At 38.3% G+C, this 21,961-nt stretch overlaps 1 protein-coding gene and 1 long non-coding RNA gene across 2 annotated transcripts in view; one reads left to right on the forward strand and one right to left on the reverse strand.

Annotated features, from left to right (window-relative positions):
* bs (blistered) overlaps window positions 1-21,961 on the reverse strand; it is a 35,755-nt gene that overhangs the window by 12,847 nt on the left and 947 nt on the right. Inside the window, exon 2 of the mRNA XM_069052551.1 lies at window positions 12,669-12,920. Coding sequence (XP_068908652.1) covers window positions 12,669-12,920 — 252 coding nt within the window. The remainder of the gene's footprint in view (window positions 1-12,668; window positions 12,921-21,961) is intronic.
* Window positions 5,498-8,708, forward strand: LOC138134354 (uncharacterized). Its single transcript, XR_011160716.1, has 3 exons — window positions 5,498-5,657; window positions 5,894-6,175; window positions 8,175-8,708. It is a non-coding gene; the product is annotated as an uncharacterized lncRNA (long non-coding RNA).

Genomic DNA, 21,961 nt, shown 5'->3' on the forward strand with positions numbered 1-21,961 from the left:
CGAGATACCATCGACTATTTATTGGACATAATTGGACCTTGTGTCCCGGCTGTTGCCATCAATTTCAACGAAATGATAAGCGTGAAGAAGCAGAAAACGAGACGTGTAATGCTCTCGCCGCCAAACAGGCTCTCTGTCAACACACCAAATTTCTCCGTACAAGAAAAGCTCGAAAAATGTTAAAACTCCTATCAGCAACGTGGAAAAATAATTTTTGAATAAAAGGGTATCATAGTCTATGGAAAAAGATTTTAAAAATCTAGAGCTTTTTCTTAAACAGCGTTTCGAAAATGTGTCTCTAAAACTCCGGAAATTTCCAAAATTGACGAATGTATCGCAAGTTGAAAAAACCTCGTGAAAAAGGTGGAGTAGACGTTTTGCTCGCAACTGTTTTTAAAAAAATAAATTTTTGGCCTTTGATGATGTTTTCAGAAATGTTACAGAAGGAGGTGTCACTTGTATAATAAATAGCTATTATAACGAGCGATCAAATTAATTTGTAATCGAGTCATCAATGGATTTGAATCCGTATGTCTTTTCGATTGATATGCCCTGATCTAACCTATGTTTTAAGCTGTGTTTTTTGTTCAAGAAACGACATACGATTCCGGATTCATGGATAACTCGATTAGAAATTAATTTGATCGCTCGATAGTACAGGATATAAGAACACTTACGATGATTAAGAAACGATTGCTTTCTCTTCTTGAGATGAGCAGAACTACTGAAATCGTGGCAACCATTTGAACATTTTTTTGAAAATTTGTTTGAAAAAAAAAACAAAAAAAACATTAATAAAGCTGTATACAAAAGATCGAGAGTGTAAAGTTTTATCAGTTCAAAAAACTCCCCAAAAAGCATAAAATCCTGTCCTAGACTGCAATACCCCTTTAAATATTTTCTTTAAATTAATACTAATCAAAATGTCACGTTCATTATCTCTAGCTTACGACTGAAACATTCAATTATGGATAACAAATTAATTTGACTGATTGAATTTTACAATTCAAAAGAGTGCTTAATTGATTAGAAACAAAATGTGATTGGTGGTTCATGTGGTAAAACATTTCGAATTTGTTTGAAAAGCAGCCTCGAAGCGGTCAGAGTAAATTACTTTGTGTGAAAATTAATCCTTTGAGAAAAATATTGCTAATTACAAAATATAAATTCGATTAATTCATAAACCAAAAAAAATGCTACTGTTTCTACACAAATTTGGGATAATTGGTGGTTTTCATTTTTTTTTAATTAATTATTATTTATACCTTGATATAGATCCATTTTGTCTTTATTCTTTTTTGCACCTGATTTTTGAAATTTACCTCAAATATGGTGTTTTTTTTTTTTGTAAATAACGTTACGTTTTAATTTAAAAAAAATAGTATCTAAGAATTTATCTCGGCCGTTGATTTAAATGAATACCTATTTTGAAAAATTCATAGATGTCCTCTACGGAGACAGTATGAAAGATGAGTAGATGATTTTCATTTCAAAGCGAAAAAACAATTAATAAAAATGGGGATTATAAACAAGTACAAAATTGTAACTTCCAAAAATGGTCATAGTTATAAAATTATTTCTCAGAAATAATTAAAGTTAAAAAACATTAAATTGTCTAATTTGTAATTTTAAATTTCAATAGTTTCGTTTTCACTGTAAATAATGTTTATTTGAAGTTAAAAAAAAAATTGGTAGCATAGTCGTTTCTTGATGTAATTTTATTAATAATTAAGGTAAATAAAAATATTTGATGCGATCAAATTATGTTAACTACATATTTGTAAGAAAAAACAAAAATTGATTAATAATTATGACAATACAACAATACTATAACAAGTAGGTTAGAGAAGTGGCATTCTTGTCAGTTTGTTGACTATTTACTACAGAAACACTACATACATATTTGCCTCAATGTGTGAATAAATGATATTACAAAATAAAAATATGTAAATAAATAGAAAAATAAATATTTTTCATTTTTAATACATAAATCTATAAATAATTTTCGGTTTTAACAACTCAAGTTTTTCTCAGTAAATTTATACGCAAGAAGCTTTCGTTGAAAACAAAGATTCTCCCATAAAAAATATCTTGTGTAATTAAATTACAGTAGACGTCAGTAATTCTTTTAATACTTGTTTAATTATAAAATGAATAATATTTTATGTATACAAATATGATTTGGATTAAATTGAAAATAATATTCGATTTGGTAAAGATACCAAAAATACCCAACATTATTTTTAACATAATTTATACAACACGTGCATAGTGTAGTACTTTTTTCACGAATAGAAAGTTTGACCACACGAGCCGTACGGAGTGCGGCAATACCATGAGTGAACAAAAGACACTTTACGCATGAGTTCCGTACGAAATTTTTTATACTGACTATCTGCAACTAGAAAAACAATCAACATGAAACCACAATTCTAAAATTTGACGTTTTTAAATCACGCGACAACGTCAATTACTTTCAATGCACTCTTACGATGTCGGTGCATGCATTTGCATGCAAATAGAGTAAAATAATAACATGCCATAATTTTTTAACACTTTTAATTTTTTCCACTATTACCATAAACGCATAAACAGATGTTTTACGCACTAAAAATAAAGAAATACAGTGCAATCTTTTTAACAGTCGCAGAAAAGTCTTTTATTTTGTAAACGGTGATGTTTTCATTTTTTTATTCCTAAACATGACAAAATCTTTTCTGCTTTGTAATTTTCTGTTTAAAGTGTTGTTAAATTCGATTTTTCTTCGATAACAACTTTTCCAGTAAAAATGTCTGATAATGAGACCTCGAAACGGGTGCACTATTGTACACACATTCACTTTACATTGAAATCACGTCGGTAAATTTGCTTTGCTTTCACGACCTGACAATTTCAAAAATAGTCAACAAAATCTAAAAATCAAAATCAATTTTACATTTACATATTTGAATAAGTTGAATATGCGATAAAGTTTAATTGTTTTCAATGCAGCTTTTTTACTTTTTCGCAGTCAAATTAAAATTTTTGCCATTGTCTGTTTATTTTTCGATTTTCACCTTGTCACGTTCAAACGTGACGCTAACGCCAAATTTGAAGCAGTTTAAAATCGGTAAAAAACGTGAAGATGCGTCAAATATAAACACGAAATATTTAGAAAAGCTTCGTATTCTGTTGGGACTGACACGTGTAACGCTGAAAAGACGTTGTATCTAAAGCAGTCAACATCCCTGTTGAAAATTCCGGTGCGTTCCGCTGAAACTCCGGAGGCTACGCCGTGCGTGTCTTGTTCTTTGCGACATGCTCACCCTCGGCATGTTTCCGATTCTTTAGTGGGTTACTTTCGGAGTGGAATTGCAGGTGCGAGCGTGTTTAAAAAATTCCACTTTACATACTGGGGCGCCGGCCGAATCCAGATGAAAATTCGCCGTCTCCGGCGACGCAATTATCGGAGGCCGCACTCGTGGATGTTGAAGGAAACACGTAATGGATATTCATAAAATGCAAAATTACACACATACCGTCGACTTAACGGCACATGCATGATAATGGTCCCGTCCCAAAACGGATTAAAGAATCGAATTAATAATTCAATTACGATGCAAATGCGGTTTCGCGAAACACGCGACGAAAATTCGGAAGCGGACGAAATTAATGTCGTCTTCGACGTGGATGATTGGTTTCTCGAGACGCGAAATGACAGCGTGTCCAGCATTCACCTGCGACCGGGTCCTGCGGGGTTCGCTCCTTGCTTCCGGGTTCGATTTGCATAACTTCGAGAGGAGCGACCCGCCGTTTGTCGGAGCTAATAACAAGATGGAAAATAAAAATGGCGATGGTGTGTGCACATGACGGGCGGTGGGTGGAGTCGCACTAAATATGGTCAATTTGCTGCAGTTAGCACCATTGTTGTTTGTTGTTTAACCAAACGTCGGACCGGACCGTCGAAAGGTGTTGATTTAACCTCCTTCCAGCTTCGCGAGACGGGTTTTATTAAAATTTTACGGTATTTTAATGGATTTTCGAGACGTCGGATGTCGTAAAATCATCCTGATTTGCAAGTCAAATTCAATTATTTATTTTCAAAATAAAACATCGATAGAAAAAAAGAACATGCCTACATTATGATAACCACAATAGATTTGGATAAAAAACAACTACTTGGAGTAACAGTTCTTCAAAAACTACAATGGTCTGGACGCGTTTTATGGCGGCTGTGCCCACAGCACGATTTCAGAATTTTAAAGACGCGAATAGTTACAAATTTATCAAGTCTGGCACCCACACCAACCTCCAGCATAGTTCACACTAAACGACCAAATTTTTCAACCTTTAACTTGTCGGAAACCCAATCATCTCCCACAATGACTATATTTTAGAAAGTTGTCGGGCTTGCAGACAACACATCATCGGAAGTCGATGGAAACTCGGCAAATTTCAACGGCTCAAATTAACTACATATTCAAATGTTGTCCATTTTAATTCCATATTTTATGTTAATGTCTTAATAAATAAATTATTTGACAAACAAAAAATTAACACAAGTTTAAAAAAAAATACGAAAAATAAATAAGACGAAAGTCAAAACAGTCAAATTTCTTTGAATTATCTCAGAACGAAGATCAGTTTGGGTAAAGCGATTTTATCAAAAATTTCTCGGAAACGCCTCCGCAATTTGCATAATAAATGAAGTTTCTTGATTTTTTTTTATGACGAAATTTTGATCTTTGCAGAGAAAGCAAAATTTAGCCTTTCAGAGGACGAGCGTTAAATCGCAAAATCTGCATGGTCCGGTGGTGGAAAAGCTCTTTCCGAGTTTCCGCAATCCGTTTCATTTCCATTTTTTGATGGTTATAAAATTGCGCAGCAATGTTTATGTAAATCTTCGTTTTCAAACAGTAATTAACCTAAATTTTGGGTGCACACGCAAATTACGCGCCGCCACACGAAATGGAAATGAAACGATTATCATCCGGACGGATAAAAACAATTGGTCCGGGGGAAAAGTTTACGATCCGGTCTGCAGGACCACTCGAGTGAGTACCTTTGTTGGGTGGAATTTGATGGGGGCAGTCTAGTGGGGCGTAGGTAAAAAAGGACACCTTGCTTTTCACTTTGCGACGCGATGTCGTAACTGCGCCATAAATTTTCCTCTGAAGGAGCTAAAAGATCAGATTTAAACAGAGTCCGGGGCATGTAATAAAATAAAAATCGAGAGCGGACGCCGCCCGTAAAAATATCGCCATCATCCCGTATAAATCGTCGAATTTGATTTCGGGACCGTTCCGAGATAAATTTGATCGGGCCGAAAACTGCCCACCATAAAAAAGACCCAGCGAATTCTTGCAATCGTTAAATTGCGCGCTGTGCCCATCATTCCTCTTCGAAATGAGCCGCAGCAGAAAACAATAGCACGTGCCGTCTCTATATTTTTTTGCTCCTCTATCCCGTCCCAAGCCCAGTAGCCAGTATTTTGCAACAATACACGACCCATATATGGAATGGTGCCCATGTATGGACCATGTATGGCGTTTGCTCGGCTCCGGTCGCCGACGGCCGGCTCCGTGACTCATGGGGGACTCTGAGGGACCCCACAGTTCTTCGGCGATCGTCGTCGGTGCTTCTTGCGCTCCGTCCCGCAGGTCCTGATGCCGCCAAACGTAAGTCCCACAAGCTATTTTACACCAAAACCCCGCAACCCCACGGCTTGGCATGACGTTTTTTCTTTGCTAACACGACTTTCCAAAATTTTGCTTGCACGAAAAGTGGACGATTTTCGGCGCACTTGCTCAGTTCGCACTTTTTGGGCGGGTGGGCCGACTCGCGGTGGCGGCTTCGGGGCGAAAATCGGGGTGCAGAGGAAAAATCCCAACATGTGTGATTCACTCTTTTACAGAGAGCGCGGCGCTATTGCGTCCATCGACCCGGCGACACCTGCTTCCAAAAGGGGCTCTGAGGGCGGCCGGGCGTCCTCTGGCGCGGAATTCACCCGATCGGGGGTTGTTGCTGGTCGAAAACAACCCTACGGTCGGGTCGCCACCTCGAAAAACGGGACAACTACCCCAGGAGGGGGTGAAACGCGAACAGGTGTGACCTCCCGTGCCCCCCACTCTCCGACACAGCCAACTCGGTCAGCGCCAGCGTAGATGTCGAAAATCACGAGCGGACGGACTCAAAGGTATCGAATGTCATTTTGATATTTATGATAACCGACATTGTGCCCCATTTGATCTGACTCTCTCTCTTGGACTTTTTTCGGAGTCGTCACGACCGAATCCGATTTGGAAATTTTTTTAGCGCAATTAACTTCACGATTTATTTCTGGTATTGACAGTGTTTTATGTCCGAGTCAATTACATGCGTGCGTAATGTCTCTGTGTTAACAATCTCGGTTTTATGATGGAAAGGAAAATGAATGCAATCAAACATTTTATGTTTTTGACGCCCCGGTGGTAAATTATCGCGCCGTATCGTTCATAAAACTGATTGCAAAATTACATACATAATAATTTATTACTGACACAGTCCAATTAGTCATAGGCTGTCAAAAAATATAATGTATGCTGCTAGTGTTGCGGCTGCGAACGCTCTTTGAATTTTGAAATATACTATCTATTAATTTTTTAATTCAAAATACCATCACAAAAGCCAACGAACAATAATTTTCATCACTTCCATAATAACTAATCTCGGCTTTTCGAGATATTATTTAGCACCGGTAACTGGACCTCTTTATCCATTCCAAAAAAACGGACCAACTTTGAAAGCAAAAGTCAGTCGTCTTCAATTATCTTTCCCATTTTACTCGTGCTCCAAATCAGACTTCCATCAGACCGACCGTCGGACAAAAAAATTCAGAAATTAGACTCCGCGATCAATTGTTCACACTGAGCTTTAAAGCCGGGCTTTAACTAGCAACGTCACAACGAAAGCCCGAGATTAGCTAACCACACGTAATTGACTTTAATTACCGGCAATACAGACCGCATCCAAATTACAAATTCATATCAGGATATTACCCAAAGGGATAAAGTTCCCCGGTCTCTTCTTTGCAAGTACACCCCTTGGGGCAGTTTTTGATTTAGTCGCTACCACTTACGAGCGCGCCTGAAACTTTAAAACAAATTTATTCGCCACCGAAGTATTTGATTTATTAATCCTGCGGTGGGCAAATTTCCATCAAAAATTTTCATTATCCTATCAAAACCGAACAAATTCAAATTTAAATTATGACCGTCCAACGAGATTCGAACTGAATCCGACTTGATGGATCGTTTTCAAATTACGAGATTAAAAGCTCGACGGATCAAATTACTTAATTTTCTGTACGTTTGCCGAAGAAATGAAGGCACAAAGTTGCGACCGGGAGGGTCCGCGATTTTGAAATTTTTCCAAAACTCCTAAACTGCGCATCAGTGCGAAACTTTCGGATAATTTTCAGTTCCCGTTTGTTTTGTAATGTAATTTTATTGCTCTTGTTACTGCGATAGCAAGCTTGTAAGGATCAACATAACTTTTATTGTAGCAAGATTTTACAACATCAAAATTGTTTGTCTTGTCTAAGCAAATCCCTCAAAACACTCAAGAGAAAACTCGTTACCGTTTATTGCTGCTCCACAAAGTAATTACAGTACTAGCATTGGCTCCGATCGTTACAAAATAAGGCGGGACTTAGAGGCCATGTAAGTCGTAGATTTAACACTAGTTCTGATGGAAAAATAGACAGGACAACGGAGAAAACTTGAAGGGTGGTGGAGTGGTTATTCGAAAGGAGGAGGAGGAGGAGGAGGAGTGGGTCGCCTCTCGAAACTCGAGCACTTTTATGAATATTTAAACATCGAAATTGCAATATGTATTTTCATGAAGTCGCCAAAAAATTATTGGTCATCAAGGTGATGGTTGGCCAGCTGTTCGTTCGTGGAGTGCTCGGGGCGTACACGAATTTTACTCGAAAAATTACCTTTTCGTATTTAAATTAATAGAGCATTTACACAAACATTAATCGGCACGCTGGCACACGTACAGGTGTGCACAATTTCGATTTTGAAAGTCAAAATTACATAAATTTAATTAAAACTATCTCCTAATCGGACGGGCTTTAACTAGAACTAACACCGGTAGCGGCACAATTATACGCTAGATGGTCGTAATAAGCTGATTCCTGTTTTCTGTTACAGACGTGGGCGACGCCCAAACACCGTTGGAACATCAGGTGTGAGGAACTCGTCAAATGAAGCCTAACATCGGAATTAAGCTGTAGTGTAGTTTCTTCGGTGCCATATTAAACGTTAATTTATTGTAAGATAGTAAACCCCTCGGCGATAGGTTTGTTTTTATTCAGTGACCGAATCAAAGCAGAAAAACTCGCATTCCGAGCGATTTCAGATATTCAGACAGATACGGGACGAATTTGATCGATGTCTGACTTTGATCTTCTTTTACTTTTAAATTTAAATTTGTCTTTATCTCTTCGCCAGCCCCGCTACATGTATACTCATATTTGTAATTATAATTTCGTATTGATGTATGATTGACAACTCTGATAATCTTACTTTAGTTTAAGACACTAATTACAAATTTTAATTAGGCACTAGGTAGTTTTTAAGTCGTCATAAATTTTGATGCTGCTCAATCCCTGTACGATTAGGCTGAGACATGGCTTTAATAATTATGTATGGTACTCTTCGACCAATAAATCGATTAAGTGACAACCGTATTTTTATCCCGCTCTCGTTCCCGTTCCCATGCGTTATTTTTGCGAAGTGCGGACAGGTTCAAAAACTTGCCGTCTGTTAATTACAAACTAACATTTAGCAGAGTCGCATACTAATTGGTGACGTGAGAAAATCACGACATTTCCCGCACAGATCTATTTTTCAAACGGCGAGTCCAAGAGAGACGCAGTATCCGATTACAAAAGGGCACAAAATTACATTAAAAACATGTTTATTATCACATTTACGGAACAAGTACGATTCAATCGACACACTGGCATTACACAGTCAGTTTGTAAAAAAATCTCGAAATTTCTCGCATGCCACTTTTCTTACAAGAACAGAAAAAAACAGTCATGCCAAGCAATAAGATATGCAACCCCGCATCACCTGTATACCATCTTTAACTCTAGGTAATTAAGCTACTTTTTACAAAATTCCAACGGCACGTAGACGATTCAAGGTTGCAGTATTTGTGGTGTTCGAAAAAAACATTGTTTATTTTGCATTAAAAAACATAAAAACCTAAAAATAAATAATAACAACCATAAATATCGATCTAAAAAAACATGCTTCCAATTAAAAAACTAACTAGTTACAATCGGTCCTAAGGCACACATTCAGTATTTTTAGTTTGCTTTATACATCACAAAATTAAGATAAATATTATATCGAATACAACATAATATAAAATAATAAATACCTAACTTAAAATTATTTACCATTTTGAACAAGACACCTATTCTACATGGACTAGATGATCATTAAAAAAATTCGCGTCACGGCTATCATGCCCCAACACAACCTAAAATTATTCGTTTTAATGTGTTCATGTCAAGGGTTTTCGTGCGATAATACAGATTCTGATGTTCAAAATGGCACTTAACGATTTTAAAAAGAGGACAGTGCACAATGTGCGCCTTCAAAAACAGATCAACTTGGTGTGGAATGTATAATTTAATACTTTACATAAAATTAAAAATTAAAAAAAAAATAAAAACTTTGTACAAAGAGAAAACATTAATAATAGAGTTAGAGTTATACTCTATGTTGTCTGATAGGTATAATGAACGCTAAAAATTCGCCACCCACCGACAAGGAAACTTGCGATTTTCTACAATTCGAGCCGTCCCACCTGCGACATACTGAACCGAAAAACGGCGATTTTTGGGGAATTTCGACACCACCACCGTGGATAATCGTATTCCGAGAAAATTTTCCTGTTGGCCGAGTAAATTCGAATTTACGGCTCGTCTCGCTAATCAAGACCATCGTCGCGAGGGAAAATTCTATAACTGAAAAAAAATACCTCATTTTGTTACGCCAATCATCCGGGCGTCGAAACGAAAGAGGTCCTCAAATTAAAAGGCGGTTAACAACAAACATTGTACTGCCCCATTGTTGACCTGCGGTTTGTATTGTCCACGTTTCTGCCTCGTCATTACGCCCGGACCATTATTTGACGATGATGATAATGATAATAATAATAATGATGATAACGGCAACGGTAATTTTTTCCCATTTTCCATTGTACCGGTAAAATTTCGATCATCACCCCTCTGTGACGTTTCGGCACGTTTGCCCCCTATGTGTGGGTTCAAAAGTGAAATCGGGGATTTGCTCGGGGGGGCCAACGACCTAAAAATAAGCGAGCCTCCAACGCAGATGGGTGCACCTCCTACACGCACACTTTTACTCGACCAATGGGATTTCGTAAATGTTTTAAATACAGGTGGGCCGTAATTGCTTTGCTAACATGATCTAATCGTAAACAAATAAAAACTGGACCTCAAAATCACCTGGACAATATTTACCAAATATATACAGAGAATCGCAAGTCGACCTTTCGTCTTTATCAAACGATCCGACGGAATTAAGAATACCCTGAGTTCAATCAGTTCGTACAGCGCGCACCTCCCCGCCCTTCTCGCTCTTTATATCTGAAGGGGCTTATTTCGCGTTACCCTTGAATAGATCTGGTGTTGAAAACAAAAACGCCCACGCGGGGTGCGTGGGTAGATTTGGGTTACAAAACTACACGGAAAAAACTTTTAATAATTACATTTGCATTCATCTGACCTTATTTGGATATTTACCGACGGTTAAAACAACTGCAAGAACATTTCAAATTTTCAAATCTATTCAACGCGTCCCCGTCGGGATGCAAATTCCTCGAGACAATGGTAGAATAAAGCAACAACTACAGCATAACACCATCATGCAGAAACAAGACGCAAAATATTAGGGGTCGCATACACACACACCAGAAAACGCTCGCTTTCATCAGCTCCGAAAGAAATTCAACAAACTGTGAATTGTGTCTATTTACAAGGCACGGGCCACTCGCAACACCTAGACTTCCGTTTCCGGGTGCAGGAAGTAATGCCAATCGGACCCGACGGCAGGATAGACACGCGCCATCTACCGTTAGGTGAAAATCCCGGTGACCACCTCCGGATTCCCGGACCAGATGTTGGACCCGTCGGTGGGAAAACGAAATAAATCTCACGTCCGTCCCGATGCGTGAGGTCTGGCTTTAAGATGAATTATTCAAGTTAAGTCGGTCATCGTTCACTTTTTTTTTAGTACAAAAGATGGAGTTCTGCCGACGCGCCGAGTGTTAAAAGTCGTGTGTCGCTTTGGTTTCTTCGGGGACGGCGTCTCGACGCGTCACTTTTGCCACTTTCGACCAAGAACGATCGGAACTCTTTCGTCTGCCACGACTCGACAGTACGCTTTGTGCGTAACGGTTAACAAGGCGAACATATGTTTGTTATGGGCGTAATTCAGGCCTAGAAAAATACCGAAACGAAATTTCGAAACCTTCATTACGTCGAGATTTATGTTTGGACGTTTGCGATATTAAATTTCTAGGCTTTGGGGCAGGCTAGTAATGAAAACGTTGTGAACAACAAAGTACACAAATGTGCGAAACAAGTAAATTGAGGCGGTAACTGACCAGCCGCAGAAAATTACGCTGAGGGGCCTCCATGATAAGGAGTCACGACAAAATCTGACAACGCTGAATTACTGTTATGAATATCAGTTGAATACAGTCCGCGTAATGGTAATGTGGTACGAAGCCTTTCATAAGCAATTTAGATTTAACTTGTGGCCATTTCAGAAGTCGATATATTTTCAGAGCGGTTTTAAACGAGACAAGATTCAGTTTAGTTCGGTTCGTCGTAAATACGATCCGATGATGCCACCATTTCGGCCTAATTTACGTTGAATTAATACGGACATCTACTTCGTACTAGGTTTAAAGTACACCTAAGGCCATGTTAAAATCACTTCGATTTGCATAAATTACAACGATTATGATTGAAATTTTTATGGCAACAGTGTGCGACTTCCTTAATATTTCGATGTGTATCATTTTGATTATTCTTACTAGGCAGCCCTACCCAATAAACACATGTAAGCCGCAATCTACACGAAATCAACGTCACATTATTTACAAAGTATATTTGTATGAATGGAAAAGCAACGTTTTATGATGCATCTGATACGGCACATCTGCGCGGTCTCTTCTGTCTGAGAGAAAAATCTCGACCGAAAAATCCGGAACTCGAGTGCGAGTTTTCGATTGCGACATCGGGCAGAAGAACAAGTCCGGATCGTCCTTTTCGGCTGGGCTCTGGTTCCTCGGCGCGTCGTCCCGCGATAACAATAAGCTAAATCATGACTAAGATCATCCCGGGTGGGCACCCTCCCATCCACCTACCGCTGGGGATGCGAGTGCGACATGTGCGAGTGCGAATGCGGGTGTTGGGGGTGTCCGTAGCCTTGATGCGGGGGTGGCAGCGGACTGGGACAGGCTTGCGAGTAGCCCCCGTGCTGCGGCGAGCCCCCCAAGCCCAGATGGCTCTGCTCTAGGTGTGAATAGTGTCCCTGGCCGCCCAAGGAATGCGCGTGCGTGTGTGTATGCGGTGAACCGTACACCATTTGTCTTACTTTGGAGTCCTCGTCGCTGATGTTGTAGGTGAGTTCCGTCTCCTCGAATCCGGTGGCCGACATTCTCTGGTCCCCGGAGGCGGACCCCGCCGGAGGATCCGGGGAGTTCAGGCACGTCTGGATCAGCGCTTTGCCGGCCTCGCTCGTTATCATCGGCTGCAGTTTCCGCGTGGCGAAGGTGTACACGTGTCCTGTTTCGGACGCCACCAGGAGCATCACCTGCGTCCCGGTCAGTGTCGACAGCTCGTACGCCTGCAACAAACGGTTTATGGGTTAGATGGGTGCATAAACCACGGAACGGTTGTGCCCACACGTACACGCTATCGTACAATGTTTCAATTAACACAGCTAAGAAAGAGTAACTTGATGCATTACGGGCCGGTTCCATGGGCGGTCTTCCCATCGACATACGTCTGCACCTCGGAGCTGCCCTCAGCGCTCTAAGAAAACTTAATCTGTTTATTATGCTGATTACGTTGACCGTCTTAGCTTCTCGGCTATACCTATGGCCAATTTAGCGTAAATTGACTTTGCCTCCGTCAGGTGCAATTTATCAGATTTACTGGGGAATTTAATAAGAACAAGGCGCCATCCGAGTGACGTTTCGATGCAATTAGCACTTAATTTGCAAGACATTTACAGAGTATGTATCACAATTTTCGTGGCCAACCTCTTCGTAGACTCGAAACATACTTATTTATGCCCACGCCAATTTTCATCAAAACATCTTATTACACATTCGAAAGTTAAACACACACTACCGATCCTCGAATATGAGTTTTCGTTGTAAATATTAAACAGATTTCGGTTGCAGACTTGATGACATCTCCGTGATGGTCGAAATCGCGGTAGAGTGTCGGCACTATACATCATGTTATTTCGTTACCGTCTACTGATGAAATATATCTCGAAAAATGAAGAAATAAATGTCAAAAGCTCAGCAAGAGAAGCATAAATTGCTACTCCTTCCTAGGTTTGCTTATAACAATATTTTCTTGGCAAACAACCGAATGGTGTAATATTTTACTCTCCAGTGAGTCACGATTTTGTTTCGGAACTTTACTATTATGTCGGCGCGCGGAGAAAATGATAAAGAAACAGTTTATCAGTGTACTTAAGATGAAATGATTGATGCCAATAAATACAGTATGAAAACATTTTCGCGTTATACGATGTGTCTAAAAGACCACAGGAGAAGCAATAAAGGTGCAAAAAAAATCTACAAATATTTTAATCACACAAAATGTTCGGTAGTAAAAGATTGACAATAATTCTAGGATTTGATTTGTTTTAGAAAATAAAATACAAAGCGTATTCTCTGCAAATGTATTTAGAGTATCAAAAAAAAATCATATCGTAAAAATTAATACATAATCAGATTGTAACAGATTTGATGTTCAATAAAATGATAACATTTTTTAAAGCCCGATAAGCAAAGAAAAACAGTACACATTAAAAACCGATAAATGTGCAAAAAATTATCAAGGACTATTTTATTATTGCGATTGTGTTAAAAATATAAATAAAAAAATATAGTACAAGACAGTGCCGTTAATATCACGGTCAAGGCATAAAAAAACCTAATTTTTTGCATATCGTAATGAAAGTGGCACTTTTTTACACGCAAAATCGTAATGCAAGTAGCACTTTTTTACAAAAAAATCGTAGTGAGACTAGTACTTTTTTGCATCGTTTTATTCTATCTCCTTGGAGATGATTGTCAAAACATATCTTTTTTTGTAATTTTTCATAAATACTTTTGGACCAAATTTCACAGCTTACATCAATATACAAAAAAAAATAGTGTGTACAACACGTTATGAAAGTCTCTTTTTTTCACTTATTTGCTTGATTAACTCGGGCTACACCCTCGTTAATCAATCTGCAAATTCGTTAAAAAGTATGACTTTCATAACTAGTTGTACAAATAACTATTTTTTTTTAATATGATTCAATGAAGTTTTGCTTACAGTGTGAAATAAATGAATTGACGACTTTTGAAATTTAAATGTGAAATAATGAAAATTTAGCTTTTTCAGAGAGCTTTCAAGCTTTCAATAAGAATTTAATTTGCGACACAATATTCTAACAAATTATGAAGTTGCTCGGTTTGAATTTGAAGGTCGTTTGATCATGCCTTGCATCTTATCTGAAGTTTGTAAAACGTTGACGAAGTGCACTCATGTCCATTTTGCACGTTCTCCACTCTACTGACGAATCTCTTGATCTGACGTGAAGTTATTTTATAGCTGAATTGATAGAAAACCTTGTTTGGACAATGTGATGGATTTTGGTCAAAATGATTTTTATATAAATTAGGCAGGACTTACACGTGTACAGATAACGACAAAAAATTTCCAGTTGTGCTTGGAGATAATAATTTCGAAGGTACGTGTTCGCCGCCTGTTTACAAGCAAGATAAACCCACGACATCGCTAATCGAAGTCTCAATGCAGCGTTAAATTCGATAAAAACTCATATTTTGCGAAGCAATCTGAACGACGCAGTTCTTTCAAGACGGGAAATTTCATACAAAAGCCCAACGATATCCGAACCGGAAATTCGGTGCTTAAATAACGGCCTCCATCATTGCCAAAAACTGACAGGGCACGTCTGGTGAAGGAAGACCACTCGTAGCGTAGCTTGGAGGGTGTTGTTTCGCTAACATTTCGAGATGAGCCTGTGATGTATAAGATAAATGAAGTCGGACGATAAAAATGAAAATGATGCCTCTTTAAAGAAAAGACAACCCACCAGATAGTCTCATAAATTCTTGGCCTCGACTCTCTCTCAAATATCACCCTAATTTGCTCGGTGGCGGCGTTAAAATTTGATGACCCCACCCGACTATCTCGCGGAAAAAAAGCACTTTATGCAGTCTTCGGCGTATCTACGATCCGGTAATTGCCCGTTTCGTTAGAAATGGCCCATCTCGAGGGTGGTGAAGTCTGCTTAAGATTAATTTCGGTAGCGATTTTTATGCGACATTGGGCCGGGAGAAATAAATCCACGAGAAGAAAAAAAGCGAGGTCACAGACGAAACAGGGGTAGGTACGTATGACATTCGTCGATTGCTCGACCTGTTGCTCGTTGCCTTTCAAAATATGCATCCAAACGATGAAACCCACCCCTAGGTATTAACGTTTCAGACGTTTTCGTTTGTTTCGCCCGGATCAAATCACATCCGAGGGAAAATATCGTTCAGCACCGAATCTTCTTACAAAGGAGCGGGAACGTGAAGGTAAAGAATTCGATGATACTTTTATTAGCGCGTCTATCGTTGAATTTCCATCTCCCTTTGTTGGTTGGCAAATCAACGATGATCCCGACATATAAACAGCGAGGGCCGCATCTCAATATTAATAACCTGTAATTTGAACATATCAGACTGTACGTTCCGGAGGTCATCGTTTCGAAAGTGACGAACGATGACTAAGACAAATCAAACGCCATCACATTCCCCGGCCACATGTCCAAATGACTTTTCGTTTTTCTAAAGCCCCCGGAGGATTCATCAATCCGATAATCAGCACCAATTTCATAAATTATTGTGATTAGTGCATCGCCGGGAATCAATCAACTCATTGAATCTGGTCCGGCATTGTACTACCCCCGACGTCTACGACCGGCGATGATGTCTTTATCCTCCGTGTGAAAGCGCCCTCGCGGAGCTTTTCATTCACTTTCAGAAAATATCCTTGCGCGACTCGTGCTGTTGACATTTCCGCCGGCGTGTCGGCGTAAAAACAAAAGTAATAACGCCGTTTTAAGCCCAAGATGATTTATACGTCGGGCTCGGCCCGTTTTAACACATCAATAAAAATCAAACTAACACTGATGACAAATCGTTTTTATTGTGGAGCGCGGAGAGAGGGTTTCGATATTAATTACACCCAACAATCAAGATCTGCCGATCTGCTCTATTAATTTATTTTTCGTAATTATTCGATGCGGGGATGGTGGTTTTTGTGACGCGCGCCGCTCCACGACAAACCTTCGGCATAACTTCGGTTAATTGCCAACGAAGAATTTATACGTAACGAGGCTAATTTCATGACAAAATAATTTATCTAACTGATTTATTTTATCATGTTTATGCAACAAGCTCTGCCTACAAAAACCGTGCGAAAGGATTATTTTTGCAAAATGAACGTGTTTTAATTGGCAGGTGTCGCACCGTTTCTTTGTTTCTAATTATTAATTGAACTTTCCTTTCGAACCGGACCTCTATTTTCCACCAAAATGTCGACAAACTGGACGCATAAAAACACGAAAATTATATTGAAGACAACACCTGCAAAACTTGAATCGAATCCGAAGACCAAAAATGACACTCCCGGCGCCAGCACCAACCGCAAAGTATTTTCGAAAATACAAAAATCTATTTTACAAACAATCACGCGAAAATGTGTGATTGAACGTTAGTGTGTTACACTGTGATCACTCTTCGAAACGTCTGGTAGTGAGGAAATGGTAAATTATCATGATTTCTAGCTCGAAAAACATGGGAAAATCGGTATTGAAAAATCGTCGCAGCAAACTGATTTAAAAGTAACATTAGATATAACGATTTCGATAAAAGCAAATAAAACACAACTCGGCTCTGGCAATTACTCGAATTGTGCAAACTTTGTGCAAGATCTACTCCAGCACGATTTTTATTAGACGATCACTAATTAATTTATTGATGCAATTAGCTCCAAACAAAATTCTTCAAATTGTGAGCTCCAACGTGTTATAAAAACGGTGTTTGCGAAGTGATGAATTACAAACAGTTGCAATTTAACACTTCAATTATGGAAAATTCACGTTTCAAATTTGATGGGTGGGTTTACAATACAAAACCACCTTTATCAATTAATTAACACTTATCGGTTGATAAACAGAAATCGCTAAGTCAAACGTAAAATCCTCAACTGCTGGCGTAGATGATTTTCAATTTATCAGACTGATATAATAAAAAATGATTAGGTTTCGCTCAAAATTACAGGTTGAAACACACCCCTTGTTAATGTGATTTCAGGTTGCTTGATGGAACACGTCAATATTGTTTGATGTGTACGGTGTGTACGTTCAAAATCTGATCAAACAGTCGAGTTACGAGCCCTTGGATTGTTAACAAACTGAGGACAACAAGTATCAATGTTTACCTAATCTAAAGTAGTTTTTGTCCTTTTAGATTTGAGTAGAATGGTTTAAAAGTGTTTTCCTGTTAAATGGCGACCCCGGATAGTGGAACCAAAATCGTAATGGAGAATGGACTTTCACCGCAAATCTATAAATCTAAAACGTAAGGATTACTGGAGAATAAATGTTAATGCGTTGGCAATTTGTTCTTTTCAACGGCGATGGGTGTGTAATATACATAGAGATAAATTTTGCATGGTTATGATATTATTATGGTTCATTGCGTGTGCTTTTGATCACCGCCGTTAGAAAAGTCGAAGCTTACAAAATTTCATGCAAATACGAATCTCGGCAGATGGGTTGGTCAAATTTTGCAATTACACGCTTTTTACCGAAAACCGTAAAGTAAAAAAAAACGTTAACGAACATGAATTACCGACGGCAAAACGGTGGACCTCCCGTGGCGATAATGAGTGGAAAGTGGCAAGGAAAGACAAAACTGCAACATCGATATAACACACGGTATAGCTTCGGTAGTTCCAATGAAATCGCTAAACAAATATTTTGACAGTAAAGATTGATGTACATGACCTTAGGGTTTAATCGAGTGGGTGAGGCTATATCGGTGAAAATTCCCTTTAAACTAGATGTTATCTCCGGATTTCGGTAGGGAAAAACCTGCGAGGATAAAATAGAAGATACACGGTTTAGGCGATGGTTTTATGACTAGTGTTTAACTCCTACAAACTAAGTTATGTATAGATTTTATCTAGTTCAGGATTATATTTAGTTGACACAAATCCAAACTTATTATCATCTTGCGCCAAAAGCCGCCATGCCTTAATTTGCACAAATATTTTGTTGATACATGAACACGCTTAGGTCATCACCACCAACTCACCGTTTATCTCAACTGATCTATTCTATGTTGTCAAATGGTTGGTACGGCTTAATTGCACGGCTCAAACCTATCAATTAACAAAATATGCAAATGGACCTGTAAAAACAACCATTTAATCAATTTGACTGAAAGCTCCGTCCAATAATGAAACTTAAATCCGATATTATGTGTGTGTAAAACCGACCAACGACTGTTATTATTGTCGCCATAAATTACCCGAAACGACACTGTGTATTAATAAATTAGGCACAAATTGATTAATAAATCAATTCTCGGTGTGTGCTCTCTCGTGGCGATTATTGTCCAAGTTTGGACGGATTTTTCCGGTTTGGTGCGTAGCCCCCGACAGAATTAAATCTTTGAATCGTTGCCAACTCCGCCGCTGGAAGATTCTTGAGATTTAACATCCCACATGCATAATTCGAGCGAGCAAACAATCCAAACGTGATTGATGGTACATTACAGGCTCATTTCTATATATTGGCGATGGCGATGCCTCGAGCCACACAGATATCCCTCCCGAGTTTAAATAAACGCTTAGTACGTTATCGAATGTTATTTACACATATCTAATAGGAGACATTGATAGTTCCCATGGACTCACTTAATTTGTACTAAATGGTGACTATTTGAGTAAATATTTGTCCGCATCGAGCACCGTTGAGGAAAGTGCTGTGGGTACAAGCCAATTCGTTCTTCGGACGCTCACGAGTGTTTACAAAAATTCGTTCCGGCAACAATAAAATTACGAAAAAACGCGCAAAAGACGCAGACGGGACAAGGATAATAAAAATAACATCAGACAGGACATTTTTGTCGCGTCGTGATATACGGCAGCCAGGCGCGATTTTACAGCGTAATAAAACAATCGGTGAGGAGTTTTGGGAAAAAAATTCGGTAAGCGCCGATGTACCGTAATAAGCGATTCCAAAATTAAACTTCCAATCCTAGCGTCGGTCAGAAATAGAACGTACGTCTTACTCCTAGTTTTCTAATAATATGCATGAAGACGGCCATATTCGTGCGGCAAAAACAGTGCCATATCCGCCAGAAAAAAATTAGTGATCTCAAAATTGAGACGGTCACATTTTTATGGTTGGCTTCCAGCAATAATATTTGCTGAACGTGTCCGAATTATCTAATCTATGTTTTCCAAATGATACATTTTAAAATAGATCTACACCCAAAAAATTATTCGAGTCATCAAGATTGCTTCCAGATAATGTGTTTGTTGTTGGCGAGTTCCGCAAATTTATCGCAAGATTTTACCAAAAAAGGCGACGCTAAATCGATTACATTTTACACCAGTTTTGTAAACAATGGGCGAAAAATTCCAAACAAGAACAATTACCGAATGGTAATTATGAAATTTCAATGGCTACTGTTGATTAAAAAGGGCGTTCCGTGCAGTCGTAAATTGCTTTTATTAAATTTGAAATCACAAATTCTACGTCGCCGTGTTGAAGAAGTAGATAACTAAGTTACTAGAAAACTCTACCTTTTTTGTTTGGAGCACGAACGCTATATAGGTGTCCGAAATTGGAGAGGCACCATATCGGGCAGTACAAGATCTACTGAAAAAGAGTGAAGTTTCCCTTTTAAAATATGGGTCAACAACCAGATTAGAAATAACGAACAGTAAAAACCTGCAATAATAACTCTTTCAATGAGAAAATCTTGAAAAGAGTAATTTCTAAAAGCGCACAACTGGAGTAGAATGAAAAAATTATTGGACGTGTACAATGATAAATGCCAACACAGTTCCACCCGTCCAATTTGACATTTAAACAAGGAAAAGGTAAGACGCTGAGTGAATTTTCTGAGTCACCCCGACAGTTGTGCCAACACACTTCTGGATTTCTACATTCTGCACGCACAACTACCGACTTTTGTTTTATTTTTTTTCGAACGATGGGACTTCATCAACACAACTGAGTCGTGCCGACCATTTTACTTACAAATGGTTGATCAGCGGTCCCTTCTTTGACGGAACATCTCTGGTCCTTTTGTCGTAAGACTCCGCACAATTTAGCTAATCGCAAAGACGACCAAGCAATTTCACAGCTAATTAATTTCAGTTTTTTTAACAAGATGAAATTCACTTCTCACTCGGTCAATTTAATTTTAGACTTTAGCTTCCAACTTTCACGTCCACCCATTTCTCAAAAAAAAAAAAAAACACCTTGACAATGATGTCCAATTAAGTCGTGGCGCTAAAATATCTGACCAAGTGACTTATTTTCCGAGTTTCAAAAAATAAAAATACGGCAAAAAAATTATGGTTTGTCCTTATTATAGGAATGACGAAACACTCAAAAGAATATGTAATACAAAAAAAATTTAGTTTTTTTTAAATGTATATTATGTACATACATACATATATGCTATATTTAGATAATTTACTTACATATTCCTTTCTGACACTTTATTTACCAGAAATATAAATTTCTTTATAATCAATCCATGTAGCCAAATGTGATGCCTACCATTAACAAAAAATTAAGTAGGGCTTGTTAGTGTATAGCAAAAGTGCCTAAATTAATTCAGAGGCCGTCTGTCTAGACAGCAAATAAAACTATAAAATTTGACCCTATCAAAAATATGTAAAATTAAACCTTGCATGGAACGTTTCTGCTTCAAAAAGGTTGATCGAATTGTGTTGATTTCAATTTTAAGACATATCAAAAAATAAACTTGACCAACACCAGGATGTGAGACAGGAGGTACTGCAATGTCAGTCGGCTTGTCGAAGATATGTGACATACATTTACCAGCACGACGTTAGGTGGAGTTAAAATATCAAAATAAAATAAGCAAAAATTACAATTCGAAATCAATCACATGACAAAAGAGAAATCTTTTTGTTAATTAATCTTACTTTCTTTTCAATGTGACAGAATATTTTAATCGGGAAGGCTGAGCTCTAGAAAAGAACAATTCTCTAATATAATCTAAGAGGACTAAAAGGTAAAAAAATAGTATAAAAACACTATGTACTAATTGATATTTTGAAAATTGAAATTGTGAATGGTACTATACAGTTGGTGGTTTAATTGAAGCAAGATTGTGTAGGTTAGGATAATGAATCACAGTCTTATCTATTACGTACAATAACAAAAGTGGCGTGGGGATATTTCCACGGCACAAAGTGATTCTTGTTTGTTGAACGATGGTCGTTAAGAATGAGAGCTGTAATAATGTTGCGGTTTTTTCGAGAAGAGACGGCCTTAGGCTTTCGAAATCGGCGAGGTACTAGACGGCGGCG

This window comes from Tenebrio molitor, chromosome 7, assembly GCF_963966145.1.
Source record: "Tenebrio molitor chromosome 7, icTenMoli1.1, whole genome shotgun sequence".
Classification (NCBI taxonomy): Eukaryota; Metazoa; Arthropoda; class Insecta; order Coleoptera; family Tenebrionidae; genus Tenebrio; species Tenebrio molitor.